Source organism: Pseudophryne corroboree, chromosome 6 (assembly GCF_028390025.1).
Source record: "Pseudophryne corroboree isolate aPseCor3 chromosome 6, aPseCor3.hap2, whole genome shotgun sequence".
NCBI lineage: Eukaryota > Metazoa > Chordata > Amphibia > Anura > Myobatrachidae > Pseudophryne > Pseudophryne corroboree.
In genome coordinates this window covers 524,847,735-524,867,511 of record NC_086449.1, presented here as the reverse complement: position 1 = coordinate 524,867,511, position 19,777 = coordinate 524,847,735, and the positions used below count along the sequence as shown (strand labels likewise).

Below are 19,777 nucleotides of genomic sequence, written 5' to 3'. Positions count from 1 at the left end.
TTCTGGCAGTCTGAAGGAATGTGCACCTGTCTCTGCTAACGGTGCTGATTCCTGAGGAGAAAAGAAACATAGGGGCAGATGTATTAACCTGGAGAAGGCATAATGAAGTGATAGACCAGTGATAAAAGGATAAAAGCCAATCAGCTCCAATATGTAAATTAACAGTTAGGAGTTAATTGGCTGGTGTTTATCGCCTTGCATTTATCACTGGTTTATCACTTCCTTATGCCTTCACCAGGTTAATACATCTGCCCCATTGTTGCTATTCATGAGCTGCCTAGCTGAGGAAGGCACCTTTTTCTGCGATTGACAGTTTGAAAATCTGCCAACTCCGTCCCCTATGCACAGGCACCCATCTCAACCAGGTCCATAAGCACCATTTTGAGTGGGTGCCTTACACAATTAAAATCAGCCTTTGGATGCACCCAACTCACAAGGTGCACTATATGATGTATGCCTTCTAGTTAAATGCCATATGCCATAGCCCACAGATCTGCTGCTTAGCGTGGATCAGCTCCACTAACCTCCGCTGTAAGCTCCCTTTGTCCTGCACTGAGTGAGCTATGCTGTCACGCTGTGTACTGTCAGCATGGCAGTGCACTGGAGACTACGCTGCGGCCACTAGCGCAAAGTGCCCCACACAAGGAGGCTCACTCACCCACACTCTTGCGCTGTGTACTGTCAGCACAGCAGTGTAGTGGAGACCGCGCCGCTGCCAGTCATAGCCAGCAGGGAGAGGAGGGAATGTGTGGGATGCCGCAGCGCTGGACGCGGGCGCCGCACAGTGCCTCACACAAGGAGGCTCACTCACCCAACCGGAGCCTCAGGATGCAGCTGTCTCGGGAGGAATGGTGCTTCTCAGGTTAAGCGCTATTCTCCTTGCTGTCTCAGGAGGAACAGTGCCTCTCACGTTCTCCTTGTGCAGCTTAACGCTGCTAGTGTGTAACCTGGACCCCACTTCTCTCATATAAGTGGTGAAGTGTTCCCATGAAAAAAAAAAAAAAGCGAAATAAATTAAATAAAATGTAAAGTAAATATAGACTGAGCTGCAGCTCAGTCAGCAGTGTCCGGCTCCCTCGGCACAAATTCAAAACTGAGGGATGATGGGGGATAGAGGGGGAGGAGCCTGTTTCACTTCTTGAATTGTTTAAAGTGCCAGCTCCCTGTAAACCACCATCATCACCCCCACGGTCTTAAAGCTGTGCCAGTGTCCCCTAGTGGCTGACAGAAAAAGAGAGTGTTAACCATGGTAAGTCTACCATAACACTCCTTTTATGCAGCAGGGTACACTGGTTTCCAAAGGGAAACATCGGGGATGTCCTAAAGCAGTTCCTCAAGGGCGGGGACGCCCCTTAGCGGATGTTAGAATCCGGCGTCTAAAGGAGGCATTCTGGGAGGCGAAGGTATCCAAGGCATAGAACCTAAGAAACATGTTCACTGAGGACCACGTAGCCGCCTTGCACAACTGTTCTGCGGAAGCGCCACGGCGGGCCGCCCAAGAAGGTCCAACAGACAGAGTACAATGGGCTTTAATAGCAACAGGAGCTGGGAGTCCAGCCTGCGCATAAATTGTGCACTCACCATCCTAATTCATCTGGCCAAGGTTTGCTTATTCGCAGGCCAGCTACGTTTGTGGAAACCAAACAGGACAAAAAGGGTATCTGACCTCCTGATAGAGACAGTCCTCTCCACGTAGATACGGACAGCCCTTACCACATCCAAAGAATTTTCTTTGGGAGACAAGTCCGAAGAGATAAAGGCTGGAACCACAATCTCTTGGTTAAATTGAAAAGATAACACCACCTTAGGTAAATAACCCGGTCGAGTTCGTAGAACTGCTTGGGCACGGTGAAATATACAAAAAGGCCAAGTCCGACACCCGTCTTGCAGAGGCAATAGCCGTGAGACATTTAAGATCCACTGATTCAAGAGGTTCAAATGGAGACTCTTGCAGGGGCTTTAGTACAACAGTTAGATCCCATGGAGCCACAGGAGAGACATAGGGAGGCTGAATCCCAAGGACACCCTGAGTGAAGGTATGAACGTCAGGTATAGATGCAATTTTTCTCTGAAACTATACCAACAAGGCAGAGATATGTGAACCTTGAGGGAGGCCAGACGAAGACCTAATTCAAGGCCTCGTTGCAGAAAAGCCAGAATTCTGAAAGTTCTGAACCTAGACAACATCAGAATTCTTAGCAGCACACCAGGTGAAGTAAGACTTCCAAACCCTGTAATAAATCCGGGCACAAGCCGGTTTGCAGGCTTTCTACATAGTCTGGATAACCGCCTCAGAAAAACCTTTGGCCCTCAGGAGTGATACTTCAAGAGCCATGCCATCAAAGCCAGTCTGGCCAGGTCTGGGTAGACACAAGGGCCCTGTATGAGGAGATCTGGCTGCTGAGGAAATAGAAGGGGACGCCCCGTCGACAGACCCTGCAGGTCTGAGAGCCAATGCCATCTGGGCCACGCTGGAGCCTTTAGAAGAAGCAGTCCTCCTTCTTGCTTGAACTTCCGTAGGACCCTGGGCAGGAGTGACACTGGAGGGAACACATAGGGCAGGCGAAAGTTCCATGGAAATGCCGGTTCGCCCACCAACGCTGCATGAGGATCCCTGGTCTGAGATCCAAAGACCGAAACCTTGTAATTATTTTGAGATGAGGTCTACATCTGGTAGGCCCCACCTGTCCACTAGGAGTTGAAAGAGTTCTGGATGAAGACTCCACTCTCTGGCGTGCACGTCCTGGCGACTGAGGAAGTCCGCTTTCCAGTTTAGGATGCCCGGAATGAACACTGCCGATATTGCTGGCAGATGGCGTTACGCTCAACGAAGGATTTTTGGACACTTCTGTCATGCGGCTTCAAGTGCCGCCCTGATGGTTTATGTAAGCCACAGTGGTGGCATTGTCTGTACTTGAACAGGCCTGTTCTGTACCAGAGGCAGAGCGAGAGATAGTGCATTGAACACCACCCGTAACTCCAGAATGTTTATTGGTAGGAGTAATTCCTCCTTGGTCCACCGACCCTGAAAAGAGAGAGTGTTGCTCCAACACCACTCCCCATCCCCTCAGACTGGCATCCATTGTCAGAAGGACCCAGTCGGGGATCCAGAAGGGACAGACCCTGCTTAGTTGCTGGTCCTGGAGCCACCACATCAGCGACTGATGAACCTCCGGAGTCAAAGTGATCATTTGAGATTCGATCCGCTGAGGTAGGCCGTCCCACTTGGAAAGAATTAACCTCTGTAGAGGGCGGGAATGAAATTGAGCGTACTCTACCATGTCGAATGCCGACACCATCAGACCAAGGACTTGTATTGCCGAGTATATCGATACTCTGGGGCGACAAAGGAAGCATCTTATCTTGTCCTGAAGCTTCAGGACTTTTTCTGGAGACAGGAACAGTCTTTGACTTTGTGTGTCCAAGAGTGCCCCTAGGTGCACCATGCTCTGAGCTGGGACCAGCGAGGATTTTCTTCCAATTGATAACCTTCCTGCAAGCCCACGGGTGGCTTATCGTAAGTTGCAGATGACTGAGAAGGACATTGTGGGAATTTGGCAGAATCAGCAAGTCGTCCAGATACAGCAGGATTCTGACTCCCTGGCGACGGAGATGGGCCCTCATCACGACCATGACCTTGGTGAAGATCCGGAATTGATAGTGGAGGCTGCCAATAGCAAACCGTATAAACTGCTGATGCGACATGGCAATAGGTATATGCAGGTACGCATCCTGTATATCCAGGGATACCATATAGTCTCCTGGTTCCAACTGAGTGCAGTGTTTCTATACGGAATCTGGACACTTTCACAAACTTGTTCAGAGATTTGAGGTTTAGCATAAGCCAGAAAGACCCATTGGGTTTCAGAACTAGAAACAGGGTCGAGTAATAACCTCTGCCTCTCTGGGACAGAGGTACCGGCACAACCACTCCTGTACTCAGGAGAGAACTGACAACCGCTTGCAATGCTTGCGCCCTTAACGGATCCGAAGGGAGAACTGTGGTGCAAAACTGGCGGGGGATGTCTCTTAAAAGACTGCGTACCCGTGAGAGACAACTTTCAGCACCTATGCATCTGAAGTGGTCTTTAACCAGACCTGGGCAAACTGTAGAAGTCGGCCTCCCACCCTGGTGTCCCCCAATGGGAGGCCCGCCCTGTCATGCAGCAGGATTGTCTAGCTTAAAAGTAGGCTGACGGGATGCCCCGGATTGTTTTGCCTTGGGCTTTGTGCAGAAGGATTAGTATTTGGGAGAAAGGCAGTCTTAGCAGCCGCTACTTCAGACACACATTTATTCAGGTCTTCCCCAAATAATATGTCCCCAGTGAAGGGGAGTACCGCCAACATCTTTTTGGAGTCTAGGTCCACGTTCCATGACCTCAACCACAGAATATGGCGAGCCAGGACAGACGTAGTTGAAGCCTTGGCTGCCAAGACACCGCCTCAGAGGATGCCTCCTGAATGAAATAGGCGGCGGTGGTAATGTGAGATAGGTATTGTCTGGCAGTGTTAGATATATCCTCAGAAGCTCCTCCTCCAATGCCTGAACCCACGCTTCAATACCTTTTGCAGCCCAAGAGGCAGTAATTGTGGGCCTATGTACAGCTCTTGTAAGGAAATAAATACATTTCAGGCATACCTCCACACACTTATCTGTTGGTTCCTTCAGTGAAGTGACAGTGGTGACAGGCAGAGTGGACAACACCCCTAGGCGGGTGATGTGAAAAACCACCGGTGGTGAATTTTCCCACTTGTTACATAACTCTGCAGGGAGAGGATAGCGAGCCAAGGCCCGTTTAGACAGAGGGAATTTCTTCCCTGGAGTAGACCAGGGTTCCCATCTGATGTCCACTAAATGGTCAGAATGGGGTAACAGATTTTTAACCACCTTCTGCCTTTTAAACATATCAGTTTTCTTAGCCACAGTAGTGGAATCCTTATTATCAGAGATTTGTAGGGTTTGCTCAATAACAATTACTAGGGCAGGGACATCAAGGGAGAATCCTCATCAGAAACACCAGATTCAGTGTCTGGCAGGACCGCATGCTCCTCCTTCTCTTCAGATGAAACTTCAGTGAGGTATGTGGATTGTGAGGAGGAAGCAGCCCGCTTAGATGACCCAGAGACACGGGAGTGAGCCTGAGGTGGATTTTTGTCTAACCAATGACTGATTTTATTGTTGCAGCTGGTTAGATAAATTTTCCGCCCAAGGCGGATTAACCATAGGGACAATTTGTGGCGGTACTAGCCCATGGGCGGCGTAAGGCGTTCTACCAAAGTACCCAGTACGTTAGTGAACGCAGCCCAGGGTGGCTCCTGAGTAGGCACAGGAGCTGCGGACTGACTAGAGGATGTATGACACGTGGTACACAGACCATCATACAAAACCAAACACACCCACATAACCTTCAGTGCTTCCCTATCTAATTACATCCTCTCTGTACAGTACACATAACATCTCATATCTCGTCTTTCTTTACTCTCACACCCTCCTGACCCTTGGCCAACATTGCTGGGTGATCATATCATACAACCCATTAAGAACCTAGCAATCTGGTGGACCTTTATGCAATAGATAGCACCTATCCTTGTGTATCAATGCCCATTTCCCTATAGATTGTAAGCTTGCGAGCAGGGCCTTCCTACCTTTATGTCTGTCTGCTTTTACCCAGTTTTGTTCTGTTACTGTACGAAATATGCTGCACTATATAAGAAACTGTTAATAAATAAAACTTCCCCCTCTGGCAAATCCTTGGAGCATACTCTGCATGCTGTAGGAGCTTCCACTGATTTACTGCTCTTTCTTTTAGACATTATATATCAATGCAACACAGAGAGACTTAGTACGATAAAGCCAGACAAAGTACAATACCTGCAAATAAATCCGGTATTACTGTATGTGACTGAGTACACAGTAGAATATACGTAATGGATAAATACTGTGACGCACTATGTTAGCGGACTCAGACTCACCTAGCCCCTTAGGATACAGAATATAGAGACCGTTATATCTGGGAAAAACTGAGAGTGAAACCACACAGCAGATACAGGCACACACAGTCACAGGCAATGCAGAAATCATCATCACAATAAAGCTGCACTGGACTAGTATATCACAGCGGAGGATATATCAGAATACTCGTACAGTATGTTCTAGAAACAGTACACTTTCTCAACTAACGCTGCCTGTATAAAAACATGTAGGATACTTAAGCGTTTGTAAAGTCATAGCGCTGCATACAGGCGGCTTTACAAGGGAGACCTTGCCTGCAGTCCTGGAGACCAGCAACAGCTATGCTCTCAAGATGGCGCCCAGCGTCTCAGTCAGGGAGTGAGGGAGAGTGTGAGGCAGCTCCAGGGCAGGAAATCTGCGAGGAGATGGCACCCTGGGCTGGGGGAGGGGCTACAGGTCAAGCGCCACCTGCCCTATGCTGGACTTCCACCCCGGGTACTAGTGAGCCTTATTAAATGGGGTGTTAGAACATCCGACCTGTACTCGGACACCCCGGTGGTCTAGTGGGGTCCACGGCAGCGGCGCGACCCATCTCCCTAGGTTGAGGAAGGAACACGATTTAATGGCGGGTCACGCCTGGGGGACCCCATTACCTCCTCCCCGTAGCAGCCACGCGAACCAGGAGAGCAGTCTGTGACTGTGTGCCTAAGCCGGGAAATCTCCGCCGCAAGTACCCGGGAACTGAGCCGCAGGAGCATGCGGCGCCACTTGGGAGGTGATGGAGCTGCAGAGCTGAAGTGTCACCCTGACATATCTGCGCTGACAGCACGGAGAAGAAATCTTCTTTCAGAAAGCTTTTTCAGGGCTGCCCAGTGCAGCCCTCCTGTTAGGTGACCTGTTGCTGCAGGCATCAACTCGAAACTGAGCTCTCAGTGCGGGGTTATAGAGGAGGCCCCAATGCATCCAGGGACAGCCTAAAGCTTTAGCCTGTTGGTGCCCCTGGATCAAGATCCACTCTACACCCTTATGTTTCCCTGTGGAAACCAATGTACCCTGCTGCAGAAAAACCAACTATCCCATTAAAAAAGTAATGCATGTCATTTTAGGTGACAATGTTAATATTGTCCATCCAAAATAGCTTATTCGTAAAGTTTTCAGAAACGGATAGGACACTTATTTATGGGAAAAAGACGCTTTGTACATAGATAATTGAGTTTTTCATACTGGTGTGACTTTTAGGTATAGTAACTCAGACTGAAAGCGAAAACTGGAAGAACTGCTTCAATTTCTCACACTATACAAAAAACAATTACTAATAATAATAATAATAATAATAAACTACTAAAGCAGAACAGATGCCAAACAATAGATCATAACATAAAAAAAAAGTGCATGAGTTTTGTTACAAGAAGGCAAAGTTTTCAGTGACCACTGGAAATAGTAAATCAGTGCTATAGCATTCCTTATAAATTAACAAATGCTCAGAGCTAGAGACCAAATGTGCTATATTTGATCTCTGTACATGTACAGTCAGTTAAGAAAATGTTACTTCAGATTGTAGCACAGAGCAGCCACATCTGAGGTTCCTGATGATCTTTAATACTTTACACTATGGCTGGGATGGAATGGGAGCCGGTAATGCCTCCTGGGAAATTATCGCACCACATCGGACATTACAAATGTGTCGTCTTTTTTTACGGCTTTTGCATATCAGAAAGTCACCCATTGGCACCCAAAAGTCCCACGATTAAAGCATTACACATCTTAAATAACCCCTAGTCCTCCAGGATGCACAAGCAGCTTATACGGATTAAAATGATATGCGGTTTGGCTATGTTCTGCGTGTAATTGTGACTGTATCAGCATACCAAATTATGTTAGAGTGTTTGGCTGGAAAACACTGTAGCTTAACATTTTTGCGTCCGATACTAATAGGATGCACAAGCGTCTCTTGCCGTTTAAAATGAAATGCAGCATGCCTATATTCTGTGTGTGTGTAATAGCAACTGTATCTGCAAACAAAATCTATGCTACAGTGTTTTCCAGCCCAAACACTAATATAATTAGGTATGCTACTACAGTCGCAATTACACACAGAATATAGCCATGCCACATATCATTGGATTCAGCTGGAGTACACCCATTTGCTGCCAAGACACATTTTTTTCAGGGGAAAAAAAAAAGAAAAAATAACAACATGTACGTACGTATGTGGAGCATTTTTACAGATCAAAGTCTGTTTTGTTTTGTTTTTAGTGTCAAAATGTACTTTACAGCATTTGTTTTGTGCAAATGTACTTGAAAAGTGTACTTATAATTGATTTCCAACATTTTCATAACCAATTCGGCCAAAAAAAAAAAAAAAAACCTTGAAATTCTTTCATGGGGGGGGGGGGGGTGAAGCACTTTTCACAGTAGGAGACTGTGGAAAGTGCTCCACTCGGCTGTTCAAACAGCCCGGCGGACCGTGGTGGCCAGCGATAATGTGGGAGCGCGCATCAGCGCTCATCGCCCGGCCATGCACACTGGCTGAGTTTTTAGCTCAAAATGCCAAAAGCGAGCTACTTTGAGCTCAAAATAGCTCAGTGTGTATAGGCCTCAACACAGAAGACTTCGGACAGCACTGTAATAGACAGGTTTAATAATGTAATGGATGAATAGAATGCACACTACATTTTCATCATACATATTGTTTGTTAGCAGAACAGATATGTTATAGCAGGGTGCCAAAATGAAGCTAAATTTTACCTCTTCCTCAATTGCAAAAAGTTTGACAATGTTTTTGTGATTAAGCTTTTTTAGAACTTCGAATTCCCTTGTTTGAACATCCGCAGGACGTAGGAAGCTCAAGTTGTTAAAAACTTTGACAGCATACAAGTCTCCTGTTTTCTAGGACGGTAACAAAAGAAAGAACTTTTTAACAAGCTGTAACATCTACACATTGTGCGATAGAAACTGGCCTCACATGCATGGAACATTCAAATGTGTAGACTGGGAACCCAGGCACAGAATGGTATTGAAGTGATGAACCCGTGTGTAGGTTTGGGGGCTGATTTTGAGTTGTGAGCAAATCTAAATAAAAAGCGAGTAGGTTTGCACCTTGGCAAAACCATGCTGCTTGGCCAAACTCAAATCTAAATTGCTGTGTAACAATGAAGATGTCCAGCATTTGTGGGCTACATGCAAAAGCAGCCAGTGTTTTCCCTGCCTGCAAAAACAATAAATGTATTTGCACCCCTTGCATTGCAACATGGTTTGTCCAGGTGCAAAGTTACTTATTTTGTTTTTTGCTTTGCTTCGAACTCTGAATCAGCCCCTTTCTGTTTATTTTCTCTTCTTTAACATTTCTTGACAGGGGTTTATTGATTCAATATGAAAAATGAACCGCCTCTCCCAATGGGGTCAAGTCAATTCAGATCGCTGTGAATGGCGCCAGGAAGGAGGTCTAACTACAGGATTTCTGCTTTAACCCTTCCTGAGATGCGAGCAGAAATCTGACAAAACTAGTGCCACGAGGCACAAGCTGCATCGCAGCTGGCACTTAAGTCGAGAATGCTTGTTCTCATGACTAAACACACAGTTTAAGGTACGAGTACCGGCATTCTCCAACATAAAAGCGCGCTGAACTGAATAGCTCCGGGACCTACTTTCTGGCGCTATTCACATCACACTGAATTGAATTGACCTCTATGAAAGTGTGGCTGCAGTCAATTTTTATAAATGTTATGCAAAATATACATCCATTGTTTGCCTTTAAGATGTAGTTTTATTAACTTTATTATAATGGCCATCATCAGATAAACCAGGACTTTTATATTTATGTTAGATCCTTTTTTTCTCTAAAACCTTTGGAAACACTACAGCATATTACTGGTCGCCTATTGCCAAAGGCAATAAGAAACGGTAATGGTTAAGACTCTTTTTTGGGGGGTACACTTTGAAATTATGTATAACCTTAAAATAAAACTTGGATAAACAAGTCTAAATGGCCAACATATCGTATCCACAGCACACATCAGAATGACGTAATGAAGGACTGAACAATCCCTCGTTCCGTCCTTCAATTTCATTGCACAGCACCGCATGCAATATTGTCCGATTGGCTATGCTGCCAGGCTGACCAGAAGATATTGCATGCAACTGCAGGAGCGAGTAGATTGTTGATTGTGTATGCCCAATCTGGCCGATATGTCGTTCCGATTCAGCCGGAAACGACATGTCGGGCAGAGATCGCTCTAGTGTGTACCCAGCCAAAGTGCCATAATTCAAAGGTAAACATTAAGTAATGGAAACAGATGACCACAACTTCGTATATCATAGCTGCTACACTAATTATTTATATATAGCGGGAAAATGAGACAATAAGAAAAAGGTTGCTGATAGTCATCATCAGTGCATATTTTGCACCATGTGTCAAGAACCAACGCATGAGATGCTGCTACTGGCAGACGTATATGTGGTCTTATTAATTTACAGAAAAAAAGTCTCAAACTCTACATTAGGTGGCATTCAATTACCCACGTTAATTTTTCTCTCCAAAATAATGGTCGATTTTTCACCGATGGTCATTATCAGGCTATTCAAGTAAGCACATTTTTTTCTGGGAGAAAAATGTCCTGTTAACGCGTAGTAACACACGGGATCCGGAATATGTATCCTGTCCCATGTGTTTTTGTGGCTTTGAAGGCTGCTTATCAGGGGTTATGCTTTGTGTGCCTCAGGCTAACCGAGTAGCCTCCCGTGAATCAATGAGCTGCAGAAAATTATTGAAGCTAATTGAATACCGGCCTTAGGGCCCAATTCAGAGAAGTACGTTAATGCAGCTGCAAGTGCGATCTTCTCCACAACGCAACTGCAGATATCAGCAAGTGTAGCTGCCGACCAGAAATGAAAAGATGCCCACTGGAGCTACTGCAACTGATTCGCAATTGTGCACACATAAAAAAGAACAAGGAACATCAAAGTGAAGAGTAGAGCGGATTCAGTAGGACATCCCGGCTGACGTGATGCCGGCAGTCAGATTACCAATGCCGGCATCCCAATTGTGTAAATTCCGAAAGGGGGGGGGGGGGGGAGGTAAGACTGTTCCACCATCTCTTCTACCACCTGACCCTAACCTTCCCTTTCCGCAGCATAACCCTAATCTCCCGTCGGTGGTGCCTAAACCTAACCCCCCCTTCCCCGCAGCCTAACCCTCCCTTCTTAGTGCCTAAACCTAACAACCCTTACACCCCCTACACACACTCAGCCTAACCCTAACTCCCTAGGGTGGCACCTAAACCTAACACCATGGCCCTAACCCGCCAGCTATACTTACAGTCGGGATGCCGGCTGCTGGGATTCTGGCCTTAGCATACTGACTGCCGGGATCTTGACCACATCCCAGTAGACCTATTGCTATGCAAACTGGACCTGGCAGTAGTCATACAGGCGCTATGTTTATGTATGATAAGGCAAGCAGTGGACGCCAGATATGTGCCCCGAAAAACGGCTAGGACACATCTGCATCTTAACAACCACTCCCCACTAACACCCGAAAATGGTCACTTCTTGTCAATCACATTGCGAAGTGTCCTTATTGTGTGCAGGTTCACAGTGGCACCTTGCCGCATGGGCAATGCAGACGAAGCACATGCGCAATCTACCGATAATTGCTCATGTAAGTGAAACATCGGCTGAGGGGGAATCAGCCCTTACGGGGGGGGGGGGGGGGGGAATTCAACTGCCTTTCTGGCAGCCACCAAGGGAGGACATATTTTTTTTCTTGCAGCCTCCTCAGGATGCGAGAAAAAAAAATGTGCGCAAGCTCGGCACTTTGGGTGTCCAAAAACTAGTTTGGACGCCCAAAGCAGGACTTTAGACAGGTTTAGCCATTATATGCAGTTAAACCCCGTCTGAGCGCGATACGCATGTGCGCAAAAACAACTGAATAGTGACAATTGTTTGGACGTCTGAAAAGCCCTGTTTAGACAGGTAAACTAGTCGCCCAAAAGAACTGAATTCCCCAGTACTAATGGAACATTTTAACAAATTTTTAAACACGTGTGTGTGTGTGTGTGTGTGTGTGTGTCACACACACATACATATATATACACACACAGTATTTTTTTTTATACTGTACCTATGTCACATTACCATGCCTTTAACACACCTGATGATTTACATGACCATAGTAGCATGTTCCTGGCATTTAGTAAGTCTTTTCTTTCATTTTCTAATTTGTAAACTACTCTTAAGGCCAGTACTCACTGGCCGACGTGGGAGAGATGTGTGCTGAGCGAACCATTCAGCACACATCTCTCCCCCCGCTCAGCACAGCGCGATGTGTGCTGAGCGTGCGGGGAGAGCAGGGGGGCCACTCATTTCACCCAACGGGTGAAGTGAGCTACCCACGGCAGGCCAATCTAGCACCAGCGATAGCAAAGCGCGGGGCTGCGCATCGCTTTCGCTGTGAGGGGTACACACGGGGAGATCACTGCTTAAAATCTAAGCAATCTAGTCAGATTGCTTAGATTTTAAGCAGCGATCGCTCCGTGAGTACCCCCCTTTACTTTTAAGGGGTCAGATGTATTCGCCTGTAAGTGTGTATGTGTCATTAAATACGATATATGAAAACTCATACATGCCTTAGTTACCATAAGTATATAATTACAAGTTTACACATTAATTACAAGTTTAGATTCTGCAACCACACAGAATAGTTTTATTATTCCCACCTTATTGCGTCCACGAAACACATTTGCAGTTGCTCCCTGCCCCAGGATATCTGAAAGCAGCCACAGATAATTTGCTGTGCTCTGCATCTTGCCTTGTCAGGAAGGCCTGTTTTCAATCTGAAAAAGATAAGTAAAAATGAGTTATGGCTGGACATTTATCAGTGGTCATCAGACCCCATTTTATTCTGCTAGCTACAGTATTCTGCGATGCAGGAACAAAAAAAAAAAAAAAACAACAACATGTGTTTCAACTATTTCAAGACATCTACCTGTAATTGTAAATAACCTGTAATTGTAATAATTTCTTATTCATTCTCAATGATGAGAATGAATAAGACTAAGGGGACCATTTAACAATAATCGTGTTGGCAATGCGATATGGACGCGATATTAGCCCCCAAATTTGCATTGCAGGATGCGATAACACCACCCAGTTGTATGAAGGATCACACACGGTGACAGCGGAGCCAGTCCCCGCACTGCGTTCACTTCAGTGCCAGGACTCCTGCGCATGCGCAGTTTACTGATCATGCATGCGCAGCAGCCATTGCCAGGGAGGGTTCCGGGCACTATGTTAGTCAGGTTTAGCTGCTTTGAGTGGCTCTTTGCATATACGATAGTGTCCCATGCTTTGCCTCAATTTATGGTGCGGCAGATAACAGGTTTGGAGTTGAGCTACGTACACACTATCTTTTAGCGATATTGCTCATTTTCCCTCTTCTGAGTGATATCGCCTGTAATATCGCCCAGTGTGTATGCACTATCGTTAATGAGACATGCTCCCGTGGGTCGTTAACAATATTGTTGTCGTCTGTGCATGCAGGTCGAGTTTGGTTACGTAGGAAAAAGTGCAGGTTAGGGTCGGTGGCGGGGTGACGTCACTGAACAATATCGTTAGCGATATCGTTCAGTGTGTATACACTATATTGGATGCCTGGGAGGGTAGGGAAAACACTAGGCGATATCGCTCACAGAGCGTATCATCGAGTGTGTACCCAGCTTTAGTCTGTGCTCCATTCTCTAGCAGGGGGTGATAACAGGTGTGCAGTTAGTCTGCGCTCCGTTCTCTAGCAGGGGGTGATAACAGGGTGTGCAGTTCGTCTGAGCTCCATTCTCTAGCAGGGGGTGATGACAGGTGTGCAGTTAGTCTGTGTACAGGTCTCTAGCAGGGGTGACAATAATTTTTATTATGTGACATTTAGGGAAATATGACTGTATAGCTGATATGATCGTATCAGTGTTTGCACATGTGCCGGGCTCTTTCCTAGGTAGGCAAACTCTGGCAGCCAAGCTGTTCTTAAACTACACATGCCCATATGCCCTGCTACAGTTTCAGCATGCGCTAACAGCAGTTCTGTGACAGGGCATGCTGGCATGTGCAGTTTCGCTACAGGTTGTCTTGATATGACAATCGGCATATCAGACAATGGGGCTGTCCTGATAGGACGACTGCTTGTGCATGTGGAGGGCACTTCCCTCAGTGGGAAAGTATCTTGTACATTTATCCATTATGACTGGTCACCATTATTTATATCTGTAAGCATTTTCATTGTTTCTACATTTTGGTTGTGAACATATGGACTGTTGACATTTTAACTGTCTATATTTTAACTGTCGACTTAATGACCCAGACAACCTCATGTCTAAGTCGACTTTTTGGATGTTGACATTATAACAGTCCACAATTTGGTGTCATCCTTTTGCCTGTCTAATTGTTTATTATTGACATTATGATTATCCTGTGTGGATGGTGTACACCCCTGCAAGGCACTAGCAACACCATTATAGAACTGATCACAACTCCTCCGCTTCCCCCAAAAAGCTAGTTTTGATCATTTTCGCCAGGCTCATGTGGCACTTAATCCGGACCCGAATCTAGTTTTAAACCCAACTGCCATGCAACCAAATCAGCTTGTTCCTGAAGAGGCAGCATACTAGAGCAACGGCTTCTGGCATATTTTTATTGTTACCAGCATTATTATTATCATCATCCTTTATTTATATTGCGCCACAAGGGATCTGCACCCAATTACAGAGCATATAAATGAAAAATCAAAACGGGACAATAGTGACTTACAACTGAAGACAATTTAGGAAAAGTACATGGTAAATAACACCGATATAAGTATCAGAGGCGCAGAAAACTGTGGGCTACCAAGAAATCCTAGGACACCACACCACCCTTGGAAGTGCGGCATCCCACCCATCCACTGAGTTGTACTGTATGTCAGTGCTGCAATTGTGATGGTTGCTGATTAGCTGCCACTGCTTTGTCACCTGTTCAGACCCTGGATGGAGAATGTGATCATTTCCTACACAATTAAAAGGGTGTGTATTCAGAAAGTTCAATGAGCTGTGTATTCTGAAAGGTACAAGAGAGCTAGGACTATTTTAGAGATTGACAAGAGGTATGTCCTAGGAAGCTTACATTTGCCAAAAAACATAAAAACAGGCTCAGCAGGGAGTTATGCAGCGATGGCCAAACAGTCCAGTCGATCGCGTTGGCCTATCCAGCAGCATTCAGTAAGAACTCTCAGGGTTCTGTCCTAGGCGCCCTTCTGTTCTCCCTGTACATCTCTACCACCTCTATTCTGATGACACACAACTCTAATAGGCCCTACACACTGGGCGACATGAGTGAAAGATATGAACGATCTCATTCATATCTTTCAGTGTGGAGGCACCAGCGATGAACGATGTGCAGCCCCGCGCTCGTTCATCGCTGGTGCCCCGTCGCTTGTGCATGCAGGCCAATATGGACAATCTCGTCCATATTTGCCTGCAGTGCTATGGAGCCGAGTGACGGGGGAGTGAAGAAACTTCACTACCCCCATCACTGCCCCCCCCCCCCCCGCGCCGTCATGCCGCCCGTCGGACGTATCCTCCGTCGGGCAGCCTCGGCAGGGCATCGCGCAGTGTGTAGGGCCCTTTACTCTCCTCTCCTGATCTGTCTTCTCTCAGGTTTCCAGCTGCCTCTCCGCCATCTCCTCCTGGATGTCTGAGCGCTCTCTGAAGCTCAACATGGACAAAACTGAACTCATCATCTTTCCCAGCCAGAGCAACACCCCCTACCAATATCTCTATCACTGTTGACAACACCATCATCTCCTCCGTTCCCAAATTCCGCTGCTTGGGTAACACTCTTGACTCCTCCCTCTCCTTTGCACCCCACATCCAAGCTCTGGCACAATCCTGTCGGTTCCAGCTACGCAACATTGCTCACATCAGGCCATGTCTGTCCCAGAGTGCAACTAAACTTATCATCCACTCACTGGTCATCTCATGACTCGACTACTGCAATGTTCTCCTCACTGGCCTCACTTGCTCCCATCTTGCTCCCCTCCAAATCGGTCCTCAACTCCGCAGCTAGGCTTATCTTCCTCTCCCGCTGCTCCACGTCTGCCACTCCCATTCCCCTACAGAATCCTCTTCAAACTCCTCACCCTCACATACAAGGCCATCTCTAATTTCACTAATCCCTACATCTACAACCTCCTCTCCCCTCATATTCCATCCCGCCCCCTACGGTCGGCAATGACCGTCGCCTCTCCTCTGCCCTGGTCATTGCTTCCCATGCTTGAGCTCAAGATTTTGCCCGTGCTGCACCCCTTCAGTGGAACGCACTCCCCTGCTCCATTAGACTCTCCCCAACCTTGCAAAGCTTCAAACGCGCACTGAAAGCCTACCAACTCATCAAAGCGTACCCTTCCAATGCATAACCTAGTCCTGAGGCTGCTCCTCCATCCCCCTGCCTCATGCCTTGAACATCTCTGCTTTGCTCGCATACTGCCATCAGGCTACCTCCCGCTTGCTTGCACCTCATGTCATCTGTCTGTTGCCCCTTCCCACTAGATTGTCAGCTCTTCAAAGCAGGGCCCTCTTTCCTCTTGTTGTCAAAGCCCTCTTCTCGACACATTTCACTCGCAGCTCTCTCCTACTCAGCGACCATCTTTGTCAGCTTTTTCTCCTGCTGGTAAAGGCTCATCTCCATCTATAGCCACCAGCCCCTAGTAGTACGATGATTACTCCCTCGCTACTTACATCTTGGCTGTATTATGTTTTGAGAATTGTGGTGCTCTTTGTTACCTGTACTCGATTTTTGTTATTTATTTACTGTAATGCTAAGTTTTGTCTCCCTGTACTGTCCTTTGTACGGTGCTGCAAAACATTTGTGGCACATTATAAATAAAATGTAATAATAATAATAAAAAAATATAATAATTCTTATTGAATGCTGCGCTGACATTACCGGTGGGTGCAGCGCTGTGGCTGGCCGCCATATTTCCTTGGTCCAATGTTCTTCAGTAGCCAATAGGAACCAAGGTGATTCCTATTGGCCGCTGTCCCTCTGCGGTCATGTGGTTCAGCGCCAGCCAATAAGAATCAGGGTGATTCTTATTGGCAAAAGCAGTCAGATGGTATAGCCATAGTGGCTGTGTAGCGCGCCTGCATCAGCGGAACTGCCCGACGCTTGCTATTTTAATACCTACTGGTAAATCCTTTTCTCGTAGTCCATAAGGGATATTGGGGAATCTAGTACGATGGGGTATAGACGAGGTCCAAAGAAGCCAGTGCACTTTAAATTTCTTCAACTGGGTGTGCTGGCTCCTCCCCTCTATGCCCCCTCCAACAGGCAGTTATAGGTAAAAACGTGCCCGAAGGAGAAAGGACATATATGAAAGAAGGAACATGACCACAATGAGTGGTGAGATTTACACACCAGCACACCACTAACATAAAACAACCAGCAACAGCTGGTAACAACAACAGCTGAACAGGAACCACATAAAAGAGAACCTGCAGAAAAGTAAACGCACTGAGGCAGGCGCCCAATATCCCTTATGGAGTACAAGAAAAGGATTTACCGGTAGGTATTAAAATCCTATTTTCTCTAGCATTCATAAGGGATATTGGGGAATCTAGTGCGATGGGGACGTCCCAACGCTTCCAGAACGGGCGGGAAAATACGGAGACTGCTGCAGCACCGCCTTCCCAAACTGGGTATCCTCTATGGCCAGGGTATCAAACTTGTAGAACTTCACAAAAGTGTTCTTCCCCAACCAGGTAACAGCTTAGCATAGTTGCAAGGCCGAGAAACCACGGGCAACTGCCCAGGAAGACCCCACCGATCTTGTAGAGTGGGCCTTCAGAGACTGCGGAACAGGTAAGGCTGCCGACACATAGGCCTGTTGGACTGTAAACCAACGAGCAATGGACCGCTTTGAAGCAGGGCAACCCTTTTTCTGCGCATCATAGAGCACGGACAAGGAATCTGTTTTTCTGACCCGAGCTGTGCGCTTAACGTAGATCTTCAAGGCATGCACAGCATCCAATGCCTCCGGAGGAGCAGAAGCGTCAGAACTGGACGGAACGGTTGAGTCAGGGGAAACGCGGAGACGACCTTCGGCAGGAACTACTGTCTAGTCCGGAGCTCCGCTCTGTCCTCGTAAAAGACCAGGTACAGACTTTTACACGATAAGGCCCTCAATTCTGAGACACGACGAGCAGAAGCCAGGGCCAGTAACAGCACAGTCTTCCACGTGAGGTACTTGTCTTCTACTGTCAGAGGTTCAAATCCCAGGGTGCCGTAGGCGGCACAAAAGGTGGTTATATGTGGAGTACCCCTTGCAAGAAGATCTGAACTTCTGGCAACACTGCCAATTTCTTCTGGAAGAAAATGGAGAGAGCTGAAATCTGGACCTTAATGGAACCCAAACATAAGCCCTTATCAACACCAGCCTGCAGGAAACGCAAGAAACGTCCCAAGTGAAACTCACCAGGCGGAAACGTGCACTCCTCGCACCAAGAGACATATCTCCTGCAGATATGATGAGAGTTTTGACGTTACCGGTTTCCTGGCCTGAACCATGGTAGCAATAACCTTCTTGGAAAGGCCCTTGTGAGCTAGGATGTTCTACTCAACCTCCATGCCGTCAAACGAAGTCGCTGTAAGTCCGGCTAGACGAACAGTCCTTGTTGAAGAAAATCGCTTCTTAGTGGTAGAGGCCAAGGGTCTTCAACGGACATGTGCAGGAGATCCGCGTACCATGCCCTCCGAGGCCAATCTGGGGCTATCAGAATTGCCTGGACACCTTGATTCCCGATTCGCTTTAGCACCCTTGGAAGCAATGGAATCGGAGGAAACAGGTAGACCAGCCGGTACGGCCAAGGCAACGCCAGTGCATCCACTGCCCTCGCCTGAAGGTCCCTGGTCCGTGAGCAATACCAGGGAAATTTCTTGTTGAAACAAGAAGCCATCATGTCTATTTGTGGGCAACCCCACCGGTTGATGATCTGTTAGAACACCAGATGGTGAAGCCCCCACTCCCCCGGGTGAAGATCGCGACGACTCAGGGAATCCGCCTCCCAGTTATCCACACCCGGAATGAAGATTGCAGACATTGCTCTCGCATTTCTTTCCACCCAGAGGAGTATCTTTGACAACTCTCGCATGCAGGCTCTGCTTTTTGTCCCTCCTTGACGATTGATAAACGACACTGCCGTGGCGTTGTCCGATTGTACCTGGATCGTGTGATCCTTGAGTAGAGGAGACCTGCAGCAGAGAATTGTAGATTGCCCGAAATTCCAGAATGTTGATCGGAAGGAGGGCCTCGAGGGCTCCGGAACTACGTCCCTTGGGTGACAGCTCCCCATCTCTGTACAATTGCATCCATCGTGAGGAGGGTCCAATCCTGAATCCCGAAACTCTGGCCTTCCAGGAGATTGGAGGACTGTAGCCACCACAGGAGGGAAATCCTAGCCTGAGGTAACAGCCGAATCATCCGGTGCAGTTGTAGATGTGATCCGGAGAACTTGATCAGGAGATCCAACTGAAACGTCCTGGCATGGAACCTCCCATACTGGATCACCTCGTATGAGGCAACCATCTTTCCCAACAGTCGAATGCAAAGATGGACGGACACTCGAGTAGATCTGAGCACCATGCGAACCATCAGCTGAAGTGTATTCGCATTGCCCTCTGGTAGAAACACCTTCTGGGCCCCAGTATCCAGCAACATCCCCAGGAACAGGAGCCTCTGAGTTCGCTCCAGGTGGGACTTCTGTAAGTTGAGGATCCATCCATAGTCCGACAGAAGATGAACAGTGC

At 47.1% G+C, this 19,777-nt stretch overlaps 1 protein-coding gene across 2 annotated transcripts in view; it reads right to left on the bottom strand.

The window, feature by feature from the left end:
* Positions 1–19,777, bottom strand: part of TBK1 (TANK binding kinase 1) — a 150,417-nt gene that overhangs the window by 108,245 nt on the left and 22,395 nt on the right. For both annotated transcript variants that reach the window (XM_063927542.1, XM_063927541.1), the window contains exons 2-3: positions 12,670–12,786; positions 8,702–8,842 (exon numbers count right to left, since the gene is read on the bottom strand). In XM_063927542.1, the coding sequence (XP_063783612.1) occupies positions 8,702–8,842; positions 12,670–12,756 (228 nt within the window). In that variant the 5' untranslated portion in view covers positions 12,757–12,786. The remainder of the gene's footprint in view (positions 1–8,701; positions 8,843–12,669; positions 12,787–19,777) is intronic.